The sequence below is a fragment of the Takifugu flavidus genome, chromosome 13 (assembly GCF_003711565.1).
Source record: "Takifugu flavidus isolate HTHZ2018 chromosome 13, ASM371156v2, whole genome shotgun sequence".
NCBI classification, from domain to species: domain Eukaryota; kingdom Metazoa; phylum Chordata; class Actinopteri; order Tetraodontiformes; family Tetraodontidae; genus Takifugu; species Takifugu flavidus.
The window spans coordinates 1,262,806-1,276,764 of NC_079532.1; the positions used below are offsets into that span (position 1 = coordinate 1,262,806).

General features: G+C 45.9%; 1 protein-coding gene across 2 annotated transcripts; it reads right to left on the reverse strand.

Annotated features, from left to right (window-relative positions):
• Positions 1-104: 104 nt before the first annotated feature.
• ambra1b (autophagy/beclin-1 regulator 1b) lies at positions 105-13,704 on the reverse strand. Of its 2 annotated transcripts, none has more exons than XM_057051005.1 (18): positions 13,392-13,704; positions 11,555-11,760; positions 11,215-11,273; positions 10,702-10,885; positions 10,447-10,619; positions 10,291-10,357; positions 8,730-10,219; positions 8,313-8,393; positions 7,994-8,179; positions 7,739-7,819; positions 7,544-7,644; positions 7,310-7,420; positions 6,935-7,123; positions 6,679-6,833; positions 6,145-6,284; positions 4,616-4,720; positions 3,875-4,182; positions 105-2,686 (listed from the first exon to the last, which is right to left on the reverse strand). In XM_057051005.1, the coding sequence occupies exons 2-18, from the start codon at positions 11,684-11,686 to the stop codon at positions 2,175-2,177; spliced, it is 4,074 nt and encodes a 1,357-aa protein (XP_056906985.1). In that variant the 5' UTR covers positions 11,687-11,760; positions 13,392-13,704; the 3' UTR covers positions 105-2,174. The 2 variants fall into 2 exon arrangements, with proteins under 2 accessions (XP_056906985.1, XP_056906986.1); XM_057051006.1 differs by having other exon boundaries at positions 2,400-2,686; positions 3,837-4,182.
• Between the last annotated feature and the right edge of the window lie 255 nt (positions 13,705-13,959).

Below are 13,959 nucleotides of genomic sequence, written 5' to 3' on the forward strand. Positions count from 1 at the left end.
TTTTATAATTAAAAAACATTTTTGATTAAATCAGATATAAATGAATCACAGAGGATCATATGACACAACAATCACACAAAGACAAAACAGACTGCAGCCAGTGGTGTTTTTAAAATGTTAATTAATCAAGTAAAGCCAGGAGGAGCATTCAGATCAGTTTGTAACACAGAAACAAGACCTCACCTGGACTGACCTGCTGAAACTACAGAAACAGAAGCTCCACCTACTCATCCACATCCTCGCTCTCATAGGTCCATTAATACCCCAACGATCACACATCACAACTCAGTAACTTACACAACTTTAACACCATCAGTCTCTGCAACCCAGTCTCTGCAGTGGGGTGTGTGTATCGAAGCACGTGTGGAATAAAAATGAAGTAGTACAGCAGCGGCAGCTGGACAGTCTGGAAAAGGAGCACTTGATCAGAGAAAAAAAAAAATTCAAGTTTTCTTCTTGGAGCAGAGGGAAGGTGAGGTGTATGGGCGTTGCTTTACGTATGGGCAGGGCTTGAACCAATCACAAACGGTTCCACCAGAAGACCTTGCGTCTGTTGCGTTTGCTTAGGTCTTGGTAGAAAAGAACCAAAACATCTGAACCGAGTGTTATTTTTAGTCACTTCCTGTGATTACACATGCAGCAAACGTCAAAGTTTGTGGTTTATAGTTAAATGAGAAAAAAAAAATGACATCAGAATATCTACAAATCTTTTCATTTGATTGCTTTCATGATCAACTGATTATTTTTCTTATAAAAGATTTAAAACGTCTCAGCTAACCCAAATCTTAAAAAGTTTTTTCTGACCAGTCAAAGCTGGCAGCAGTAAATCTTCTCTAACGCCCTCTGCTGGTAGGCTGCAGCAAGGGAACACACCTCGCCTTGAGCTCAAGGTTTTTCCAGAAACTATTTAATAATCAGCTTATATCGTTATTTGTTTTTAGACATATCAGTTTACCTGTGCCGCCCCCCCCACTCCAACACTGTGAGCAGGGCTAATTACAGTATGCTAATCCTTTTATCTGAAATGTTTGTGGAAACGACCCACCAGATGCAGCATAAAGCCCATATGACACATGCGTCTTTAGAACAACGTGCACAAGTCAACCTGTTCCAGCTTTGACGCCGTGAGCAGGTTTTCCTTCAATGATTTGTAATAAAACTCAACAACACAAAATAATCCAGTATTCCACAAACTACGTCGGCATCTTCACACACCTGTTCAGATGGCAAAGGGGCGGAGCTTGCACATTAAGCAAACTCCTCCTCCGCCAATGATGTCACGAGAGAAGAGAAAAATTCTGGGAATTTCTTGGCGCAAAAATGGCCTATAATCTCAGAGAAGGCAGAAATGTCTGAAAGTAAGCAGCTCACCTGAAATAAATAGGAACTGGTTCGTGGTCTTGGGGTGAACTGGCCCTTTAAATCTGCCCAATCTGAAGCTAAACGCAGCAAATCTTCTGTAGTTTATAGTTGATGTGGCCTTACAGCCCGTGAACATGAACACAACGCACTCACTCACACTTTAGTGCAACAGGATTGAGTAGGTTTCAGAGGGATGACGGGTTGGAGCGTGATGACCCGCCCCCCCCCCGGAAAATAAATGGGCTCTTCAGCCTGTAGACATAAACCTGGTGTTCGTCTGATGAGCTGCAGCACTGCAGCTGGATTCATGTCAGATGTCCGATCATCCATGTCTGGTTGTCCCTGTGTTGGGGTGGGGTGGGGCGTGGTGGGGGTCCTCGGCCATTAGAGTAACAAACACCACAAAGTACAGCTCACTTTACTTTTTCAACACTTCAATCACATCGAAAGTCAATGTTGCATGGCACCAAATGCAGCACACTGGGAGTAAATGCAGGAGGCCCCACCCCCTCTGTTGGCACTTGAACCTCTACCCCCCCAGAATGATCATCCTGCAGGAGGACAGCGACTCTGCGCTGACCTGTATTTATCCGTGTCGTAGCCCTTTCTGGCGAGGGTTGACGGCGGCCAGATTCAGTCCAGTCGGTGCAAGTGCAGTAGAAGTGCATGCTGATGTGAAGGGGTGGGGGTGGGGGTGCCGCGTCCCTTATTTTCCAGGTGGGAGACCCCGTTTAAGGTCAAAGCAGCACCCATTTCTTTCGAGATAAGGCTTCAGGTACAGCCGTCTGCTAAACCATCAGCCAACAGCAGAACTACCTGCTGTACGGGTCGCTGGTGGGGGCGCTCCCGCTGCCAGGAAGTGGGCTACGAGATGAGGAGGATGAAGAGGAGGGGGAAGAAGAGGGGGCAGGTAGGGAGTCGTCATCTGTTTGCCCGCCATCAAATAAGTCATCCAAATCCTCCAGAGAGATGGTGTCTGGCTGGGGGGCCGAAAGCACCGGGGGGCCCCACACAGGCGTGAGCTGTTCAGCTGGGGTGGGAGCTGTGGGAGGTGGGACAGCTTGCTGCAAGGGCTGGTTGAGGAGGTGAACACCAGAGGTGGAAGGAGCCGACGAGGCAGGATCAGCTGGCAGCTTGGAGGCTCCTGAGCCGGTCTGGGAGCCGCGGTGGATCCGATGGCTGACAATGATGTTGTTTCCAAAGCCCCCCATGGAGGCCATGGTGGTGCTCTGCTCACGCTGCACTACTGCTGTCATGCCACCATCAGCAATGAGTCGGCGGATTCGAGCCAGAGCGTCTTCTCCTGAACTGAACTCTGGTGACTCTGGAGACAGAAAATTAAATTAAACTGGAGACAGTTCACACCACGACTGGTTTTATGGTCAGCTATAGCAGGGGTGGGGAACCCCCGGCCTCCAGGCCGTATACGGCCCGCGAGACCATTTCTACCGGCCCGCAACGCAATAAGATTTTTATATTTTATATGTGCACTTATACAGTTGGACCGTTTGCTACACTCCGCGAGCTGCGAGTAGCAGCGGTAGCGTATTTTTGCCTTTCGTATCCTGAAATTTCTTTTGTAACAAGAGGAAATATTTTCCCGTTTTCTGAGATAAAACAAACGGTTATGTTATGTCCGAGTCAAGGTCAGGGTCAGTGAACACAGCATGTGATGTACGTAGTGGGCTGGACTGATTGACACGGAGGAAAAATTGATGCATCATGGCGACTGTCAAGAAAAGGAAGGTGGATGCAGAATGCCGAGTTCGTGAAGGAGTGCCTCGTAGCCGCCGCTGAGGCACTCGCGCCGGACAAAGTAAAATTGTTTCAAAGCGTGAATTTTTTTTCGTGGTTTTTATGGTCAAGGAATCTAAATATGTAGTCAAAGTATATGTGGGACTAATATTTATGGTGGAAATCACAATATGCCAGGAATTGTTGCGCTTGGCGGAGGTCTGCGCTCTCTGAGTGCTTTCTAGTTGTTATTATTATTGTCTTTATCTTTCTTTCTTTTCATTTATTTTCTTGATTATCTTGTTGTATTGCAGTTTTTGTGAGTAGAGGCCTCGAACAGGCCCTTACGGGTCTCTTGCCTCAACTCTGCACCTCTTTTTTTTATTGTTTTGTATGATCATGTAAACATATTTTACTTGTTTGTCATTTTATTCTATTTTTTTTGGTGATTTTATATGCATGTGTGCTAAATAAATAATTCAAATTCAAATGCAGCAATCATGAGACTTAGTAACACAGTGGTTATAGACTTTTTTTTCTCCTCTTTTTTTTGCATCCCTAGGTATATGTTCATAATAGTATGGCCCGCGGAGGACTTTATAAAAACTGAAATGGCCCTCGATATGAAAAAGGTTCCCCACCCCTGATCTATAGCCTGAAGGATGTAAATTTGGGTGGGTCGCTTTCCCCAGAGGGAAAGGGGTGTGGGTAAGGGTGTGACCTGTGACCCTGGGACACACCTACACAGATGTGGTTGGTGATGGAGGAGGAGCAGTACCTGTACCGCCTGAGGGGGCGCTGTCCTCTGCTGAAGCTTCACTCTGGATGCTGCTCTGGGAAGCTGCCTGTTGTCCTGCGGCTGCTTCTTGACTTGTTGTAGCCTCAGGAGGAGCATCTGCATGGGGGGGCTGAGGGACGCTGGGCTCCGAGAGCTCCCTCTCTGTTTGAGTCTCTGCGTTCTGCAGCTGAATGATGGGAGTTTGAGTTCCCTGGGATGTGACTGAAGGAGCGGGGTGTCGGGGCTGAAGACCAATGGCGTTCATCAAACCCATGTCTCTGTCCGGCCTCAGGCCAGAGCGATTAGATCTGAAACCAATAATCACAAATCAAATTATGTCACATATTTCAAATGATTTGAGGTAAAAAGTTGATCAGTTAAATTCAGGGAAGGTGGCTGTTTGATGTTTTTAAGCATGAGCTCAGTCTTCCCGATGATCTCACACAAAGCTCCTTTTATCTGATCACCCTACAGCACGTTTCTAGTAGTAGAGGAGGTGCCAGAACACCTTCAGAGCATTGCCCAGGTACCCTTGAGCAAGGTATCAAACCCACAAATGCTTACATAGGGCCCTGTGATGAATTGGTGACTCATCCAGGGGTGGACCCTACCTTTGCTCATTGTGTACCCTCCCTGTGACCCCGAAAGGGATAAAGTGGAAGAGATGAGACAAGACGAGAGTCTACAGCACGTTTCACATGGAGAAGTGGTTGCTGTGATGACAGCATCAGCTCTTCTTACCCGGATCGGTCAGAGCCTCGAGTTCGGCTGGTTCCACTGTTGTTGACGGAGAATAAAGGTTCGCCGCTTGATTCTGCGGGGCTCTCGCCGTCACTTCTGTAGAACCTGGAAAACGCACATGCGTTAATTCATTTCTACTCAGGAAGTTTAAAAGCAGAGGCGAGGTCTCTTCTAAGAATCACACAGACCACGACCTCATTAAATGCTGTAATTGACCTTCTCCAGTCAATGTTCTTCCTGTCCAATGGGACTATTAAGATAATCTCATCAGTTCACCTCACAGGCGTGGACATTGTGACATCTACAACTTTAACTTCACGTTTTCTCTGGGGAAACGTAGGAGAACTGAGCTCCTCAGTGGTGAACTTTAGAGCTTGAACTCAGTCATCACTTGTTAAAACCTGTGACGATGGAGCTGCAAAGCTCAATGTGTTGGTGATGCTGGGTCAGCTTCACAAGACTTTAAAGGGAACAGAATGACACAGCCCACATGTGCTTTCCACATTATCAGCATCTGTGTGACACAGCTGAGATATTTTAACAAAGCAGACTTATAGAGTCAAACTTATGTGGAGATTCTATCACTTTTGCACAAACCAATCAATCCTTTTGGTAAACTGAACTCCAGAAAGAAACTCAAAAGCTACAACATCTTCATTTTACCCGAATTGCTGATGGTCTAAACTTTTTCGTATAAACGTGGACTGTTTTGGCAGAAGTCAACAAATGAAACAGCCTTTTGCCCTGGTGTGATCCGTCTCCTCTCTACCTGTCAGGACAAACATAAACCATCCTCCTGCTTGGAGTTACATCCACCCAGGATGTCTGTTAACATTCCCTCTCTTCTGTTGATAGAATCAGACTAATGCGAGTATACACACACACACACACACACACGCACGCACACACACACACATCTGTGTTACATCTTCAGTGTCCACTCTCTCAGAATCAGCTGTAACTTTTGAAGCAGAAATTCAAACAACCAAGATTCTTCAGCTGTACAATTTACAGTGGTGTCACCTACTTTATCTGGACCCTGACACATCTCAGGTCATACAGGTCAACCTCACACATGAGTAGAACACACTGAACACAAACAGGACAGGCTGCAATGGAACCAGCCCCAACATGATCCCAAAACCCAGACAGATCCCAGATCACACCAAGGTTGAGGTCAGCAGTTGTTTCAGCAAGTATGACAGCACAAACCATTTTAAATTGATTATTGGGCTTTAAATACAGAGTAGTAAACAAACATAGACGTCATTATAGCTCTAAAAATATTCTGCTTGGAACCCATAAAAACCCTGGATCCGTCTGCTTTGTGTCCTCGCCTTCACACAAGCTAGGAGAGCTTACAAAGATTCTGACATGTTATAGATGTGGCTCCAGAACCCAAATTAGATTCACATTCATGTCTACCACCGGGGTGATGCCTGATGTCTGAAACCAATTAAACATGCTGTGGAAAAAAAGCTGTGGACTGGCTCGAGATTTCCATGGTGACGCAGTTATGAATTACTCACACAGGTCGGCAAATGACCAGGTCGCCCTTGTTGGTCCCATATGCCAGACCCATCCCTGGATCTGGAAGCCAGCGAGCTGAGTTGATGCTGACGTGGCGCCGCTGGTCTGGAGCCATGGGGTAGACCACGTTAAAGACCATCTGAAACAGCCAGGAAGTCAATAAAAGCAAGCACACACGGTAATCACATAGTGAATCCTCTCATTACAGGCTGCAAATGAGAAATATCATTAATATTGATGTACCTTTGTCAGTTGGCTGTTGGTTAAATCCAACCAACCATGACATGAAATCTCCCAAATGCTACACAACTGAATATCTTTGATTCATAATTTAGATTAAAACATCTTGACATTTCCCTGCAGTAGTTTTTTCCCCCTGTGTGTTTTATTTGGAGCCATCTGCAACATTCCATTTCTGGAATTAACAATAAAACTGTCACAGCATTGACTATAAATGGACAGAGGACGAGGTGTTAAAATGAGCATTAGTCCTCCGATTCGTGTGACATGATGCAGGTCGTTCCCCGACTCACCCTAATGGAAGTCTCTCCTCCGTGAGGCTGCTGCAATCGGAAGACTTGCGCCACCATGTGGTCAGTAGTGGGATGCAGCAGGATCCTACGGGAGGCCAACCCGACCATGACATAGCAGCCCATTGGAGACAAGCTTACAGAGATGGCATTTGGGCCTGTTGATGGAAAATAAATCATCACAATCAGCCAAAGACATTCATACACATTTACAGAAACCAGAAAAAAAATGTCAAAGTCTATTTAAAGTCTAATGAACCAAATCTCTTTGTGTAGAGCATCTCTCCCAGGTTGTGTGGAGCCAGAGAGTAGATTGCCAGTACGCCCTCATCTGGGAAACCTCGCTGGCTGCCTGGGATGAAGACTGCCAGCAGCTGACCGTCTGCAGAGATGTCACAGCTGGCATCGTTGTAGATCTTACAGTTTGGCACCAGAACATTGACAGAGGCTGAAAAACGGAAAAAAAACAGACAGAAAAAAGTGAACTCTCAGAACATTTCAACTTTTTGCTGGCTAAATAAGAGTGATTATGAACATTATGACATCAGCACATAGCACCAGGTGGGGGAGGAGGAGGAAGGGTGGCTGGAACTAACAATCCTGAATGGAGCAGAAAGAGGAGAAGTTTTATTACCGTTGCTGATCTCAGGCAGGTCAAACTTGGTAAAGTCCCACCACTGCAGACGGTAGGTGGTGTTTGCGATGTTGCTGGCAACTGCAGACTGACCATCACCAATAGAAGCACCTGAAAAGAACAACAGTCACACGCAAATGGAAAACAGTCAAATCTAAAATGGTGAGCTGATTGGAGATTTAAAATCTGTCTGTGAGAGAGCAGCAATAGATATTCTTTGGCATCCATGTTTACCAGCCAGGACTCTGTTGACTGAAGAGTGTGTAGCCAGGCCAGGTTGTCCCCGTTCATGGAAGATGCCAGCATATGGCAGATACTCAGGCAGGAGGAAGCGCCTGCAGAGGAACACCACCATGTTGTGAGATTCAAATATTCTACCAAACCAGTGACAAAACAGAAGTGAGTTGGAATCAGCTTGAGCCGGCTCACCGTGGAACGAAGCGACCCAGCGATGGTGCAGACATCCTGGCGTTCCTTGGAGTTCTGTGTCTGGCTCGATCTACATTGTCACTGAAAAGCAACAAAGTTTTCAAGGAGAAAATCAAATACATCTGTTAAGACAGAACTCTGTATACAACGTGTCTATATATGTTCTTATGTGGATCAGAGGATGAACGTGTCTCTGGTGATTAAGAGCCATTCACAACCTAACAGAAAAAAAATGAAAATAGACTAAAAACCTACTCCAGCTCCTCCAAGTCCACGTCATTGTTGTCCATGGAGTTGGACGGGTTGCTGGCAGAGCTATCGGAGGAAGTCGACATGGCACGCAGTCTGTTTTGCTGATAGCGGAGTGAACGCTGGCGGATGCTGTCTCTCCTCGACAGGTACTGGATCATCCTCTGAGCATAGTACGCAGCTGGAGAGAGTCTGGACAGAGTTCGGGTTCAATTTTAGTGGAGAAAGACAGAAAATTTCAGGACGGTTTCATTAGAACTGAGAACAGACAGAACCTGAAAGGCAGTCTCATTAAAGACCGAGGTACAGCTGTTCTGAAGGTTACCTGGCTGGATCCGGGTAAATGGGATGGTCTCGGGATCCTGACATGTCATAACGCGACAGCAGAGATGATTCCAAAAGTCGCCTGAAGGACAAACAGGACATCACGACATAAAGCATTTACTAAAATATACATGAAGAATAAGAGGCAGTCTAGCTACACACCAAAGGAACTTATTCAAAGCTCATTTTTCAATATATCATCTCTTTCAGAGCAGGGTGGAGTTCTCCATTAACTGAAGCTCCTTTCCTGTCATGGAGAATGAAAATTGCTTATTTTTGCTAAGAGGCTAAATAAAATATTTCAAAACTGCACCAGACAGTTCACGGGACATCAATTAGCCCACAGCCACTCAGATTTAGAATGATTTTATAATGACTGGCTGATGCAGCCTGAAAACCGGAAGAAAAGGGATCGTACCTCCTCAGGGAGTCCTCATCTGGTGGGTCAACAGGCATTTCTTGGCTTAAGGCTTCTGTTGGGTCAGCCAGGCGGCCAGCAGTAGCTTGGCGGTACACCCTCTCCCACTGTGCTGTGTCCTGGTTGTAGACCAAGCCCACAGTCTGCTCTCCAGGCTGGCTGGGGGTCGGGGCCATGGAGAAGGCCACAGCTCCAGCTCCTCCACCTACAGGAGGAGGTGGTTGCTCACTTGGTTCTGAATGGGGCCTCCTTTCTTGAAGCTGGTTTTCTAGCGTCCTTCTGCCCTCCTCGGGTTGCCATGGTGAAGAGGAGGAAGTGGAGGCCTCTGGAGTGGAGACGGAGGTGGAGGAGGCTTGGTTGGTGCGCTCCCAGCGTTGAGAATCATGATTAAAAGTGAGCAGGTTGTGGCAGGCCCGGCAGCGGTTCAGGTGGCCCTGGGAAGCCGGAGGAGGAACATTGTTCTCGAGGCTATGGGATGTAGGAGGAGGGGGAAGAGGAGGCTGATAGTGGATGATTGTGGGGGAAGCTGAAGATGAAGGCCGAGGTCTCTCTGTGTCTATATTATTATTTAGTAACTCTTGATTCTGTTCCTGACTCGTGTCTGTCATACCACCTCCTAGTGGAGTCTCAAGGTCCTGCATGCGATCAAACTCCATAAAATAACGGCTCAGGTTACACTGCAGGACGTTACGGAAAGAGGCCGTGTTGCCGCGTGAGCCATCCCAAAACGGATGATGGCCACTGCTGGTCCCAGCTCCGTCACGGGCCCCCGGTTCCCCATGCTGAGAGAACCCACGCCCTTCTGATGCTGAGGTGTACACTGGGGGCTGGGAAGAACCATCTTGCTGTCTGAGAACTGAGAGCAGGCTAATAGAGGAAGAGGAGGTTCTGGGAGGTGGAACACCTGGACCGACCCCTCCGTCCCTCATACTCTGCAGACTACGGGGCCAGTCAGGTCCTAGTCTGGGGTTGGAGTGTGGGTCAATGCTGTTGGATACAGCGGCATTAAGAGAGGGGTTATAATAGACGGTGGTAAAGGCAGAGGGTCGCTCTGACGGCTGCCTGGGCTCCGTACGGGCCGATGAGAAGGTGAATGCTGGGGGAGGCTGGGAAGCCGTAGGTGGCCCCCTCACATCAGACGGGGTCACGTTGGCAGAAAGGGGTGCATTACGATTGACAGAGCAGCGACTGCAGAGGCAGACCATACCCAGGTGTTGTGTACAACCTGGGAAGGGAGGCCCACGTTCAGAGGTGGGGTACTGAGTCAGAGGCATGCTGGGAGATTCTCTCACATTGGTTCCGTTATCACCAAGTGGACGCAGTGGCTGCTGTTCTCCTCCGGTCTGAGCCCCTGGTGATCTAGAGGACAAGATGTGCAGGAAGTTGTGGAGGATAGGTGTGCGTCGGACCGGTTGCGAAGGCAGGAAGGAGCGCTGGCGGAAGTGAGGCATCTCCACGCTGTCTATCGGAACCTCCGAGTCCTCCTCGTTCTGAAAGACAAAAAACGTTTTGAACCAGCACAGAAACAATTTGGCTCAGATGCATGGCCAACTGTGCTCACCTGCTGATTGGATGGATTCACGATCGCCGTCAACAAGTTGTGACCTAGAGGGTCAAACCTCACCAGTCTAACAGAAGCGTAGATAAAGACAACATACGTTAGATTTATGGTTAAAAAGCATAAATGCTAGCAAACCAACCCCATAACCGAACCCACCGGACTCTCTCTGTGTCGCTGCCCGTCTTGACCACGGCGAAGGGCTCCGGGCGACTCCAGTCCCAGAAGTGCAGCTCATTGTTGGTGGCAATCAGGAGGAGCTGAGCAGTCGGGTGAAAGGCCAGCGAGGCGATGGCGACGTTGCTCTCCGTGAACCAGCTCTCACTACCGCCCTGGAAGAACAAAAACATTACGAAGAAGATCTAATGACAGTCTCCTACAACAGTTTCAGCTGCTTCAGGGCAAAACACTCACGTGCAGGTCCCAGATACGAACTTCACCATCAAGGCACCCAGAAGCCACCAAGCCAGGTATCGTGGGGTGAAAGGTCACACACCAGGGGGTTCTACGGTGGCCCACTAAAGAATGTAGGCACTTTCCAGTCTTCACCTCCGTTATGTAAATGTTGTGGTTGACATGTGTGGAAGCCATCAGGGTCCTGAGAATTTTCAGACCCAGAAATAGGAACCATTTAAACACAAAACTCCTGAAAAGGATCTGCTTTTATTTCCAAGTCAAATGTAATGGATTTAATTTTACATCAGTTGAATTCAAATTCTTATGCAAATTACTTTAGACCCCTTAGCACTAAAGTTTGCTCCTCTTTTACTGAGAAGTGAGACCAAAGGCCTGTAATAACTGTGCAGACAAGAACTTCCCGTTTTTCCCACATCAAGCAAGTGCTTCCTGTTTTACTACATATTTATCATCTGACAGCACCTTTTAGGTTACTAACAAGAATTTTGTGAACTTTGACAACCTGCTCACCTGTCAGGGCTGAATGCTAGTAGGAAGGTGGAACGAGGGCTGTCGGGTAGCTCCACTTTCTGTAACAAGCACAAACACGATCATCATATTAACATTAACAATTAGACTGAAATTAGATAAGACTCCAAAAATGCTAAATTATAACTGAAGCTGTAAGTACAAATACGCATTTTGTAATGTATACGAAGTGAATGACCTCATAAAGTAGTGCCATTTTAGCCTCCAATCAGTCAACGAGGAAGCCACAACATCTGAGTTAGCATGTCTGTAGGATCCCTTTTCAGTTCACACTGCGCAATATTTTCAGAAATGGCTCAAAGGCTAATGAAGGAAAACCCACCTGACTCTGCCACTTCATCCAGCGGACCTTCTCCTCCACCAGCAGCTGCAGGAGCCTCTGGGAGCCGAACGACTGGGAGCCTCGCTCCCGGCTCGAAAGTATGCGAACAGAGTTCCTCTGACGTGAAGCCATGTTGCTTCTGGTGGCTTCAGATGATCAGCCGATCACACCCACTGCTGCTTGTCTGTCCCCATGCAGAGTCTAGACTGAGATGGGAGGGAAGTTCAGAGCTTCAGAAATACAGATGCAGCAAAATTAGACAGAAAAACATAAAGTGAGTCTGGGAGGCCACTGTCAGGAAATGAAATGAGAAAAACACAGGATTACATATTGTCTGCCATCCAGCTAAAGTTCTTTGGATTGTTCGGGCTGGAGGATCATCTGCTCACTGAGCCTGATGTGAAATTTCACAGCACACAAAGTGATTAAAATCACATCGACCATCACGAAGAGACGACTGAATCTGCAGAATATTCTGCAGCCCTGCAAAAACCTCTGTTCACTGCAATACTATGGTTTTTCAGGAACAAAATTCATTCCATTTTCTTTACTATAAATCAACTATCACGTCTTCCAATTGATTTAATTTCCATTAAGAACTAAGATTAGATTGGGGTGGTGCAACTGGGCAGCACCTCACCTAAAAGCTGCTGGTTCCCATTATAAACCAGCTCAGAACAATTATTACTCCTCAGTTATGGTCATTGATGTTGTGTTCAGCTCACTTCTGTGCTTTTACTCCATTATAATAACAGCTTTTAACCATGGCTAATACATCTATACATGGAATCATGATGGAGGACTGTATTTTCAGGATAGCTGCTTCTGCTGCTAGATGAAATATTATTGTGACGTGGCTGTCACATGATATATGGGTTGACAAATCTTTAAGCTTCACAAATATGGAGCACCGCTTTTCTTGCATAAAGTCAGGAAAAATAATTTATTTTCTCGTATGAAGACAATAATTATCTGCAGTTAAAATTAGGAGAAGCCTCTCAAAGGTCACTTGTAACCACTCCAGAACTAGTGCCATTCCCATTTCCAATAAAGAGGAATCAGTGCTGCTCTAATATCAAAAAGCAGAATTTCATTTCAACACCTCTCTTCAAAATAAGCCTCCTTGACACCATTATTATGAATAAACACAATATTTAAGCAGTATGGATGTACACTGAACCTTTACACCTCATCGCCAATGTCGTATTTAATTTATCTGTGACTTTGATCAAATCAACATCCTCATTAACATAATAAACTGCCACAAAAACATCATTGGAAATGAAGTTCCTTCAATCTGGTCATTCTAATGGAAAGTGCATGCACGTTTATCACCCTCAATTAAAATGTACTTAATAACCGTCCTGACACCTCACCCGCCAATCAAACGTCTGACGTGCACGTCCATAGTGCTCATCTCCACATGGGAGAAAAGGATTCATGCAAAAAATGTTAAAATAGGAACCACACCAAAATAAACAACAGACAATTATCTGCACCAAACAAACAGGTAGCTCCATAGTCAGGACAATCAGCCATTACTGCGAGTCTGATGGATTTATTGTCATTCATTTACGTGTTTGCGATTGAGGATGTAAACTACAAACACTTAAGTCAAATTAAGTTGCGTAAGCTAGCATTTTTAAACGTCCCGAGGAAGAAAACCAAAAAAGCTCCATGATCCCATTTCGAATACGTTAGCCAAGAAAACTGAAACGCAAACGTTTAACACTTAGTCGCGACTTTTGTTACTCTAAAGACACACATCCAATATAAAGACAATCGTTCAACAACTGTGATACAAGACAAAAACAATAAAATGAAGTATGTGGCCTACCTCCGAGTATGGAATCCCTCCCCGGCTGTGCCATCATAGGCGATCTTGACTAACCGTAGCTAGGCTAGCAAGTTAGCTAGCTTGAGCAAAAAAAAATAAAATGTGGATGTAGATATAATAAAACCGAATACTATCATCGGTGTTTCGAAATTAATCTAATAAATGTTGCCTATTAAAATCCCCGTATAACATTCATAATGATTGATAGAGGTAAGGAAAAGAAGGGCTTTCTAAGGCATTGGTCCAATGTTTTACTAGCTGTCCGTCGCGAAGCTGCTTGACACTGCTAGTGCGTAACTAGCTAGCATTAGCCAGTCACAGCCAGGCTTATCACCAAATGATCGATTGTCGAATGGTTTCGCATAGTGTTAAAATATAAACATACTTTCACTGCGAAATCTGAATATTTAGCGATATTTCCAGACACAGCGGATTATTACGAGTCACATTTATGGTTAATTTCGTTAAAATCTGACGTGAATTGCACCAGGAACGATTTACTCTGTGATTGATTAGCGAACCTGAATTTGTTTTTTAATAGTAGCAAATATTTAATCGGCAAATCGAT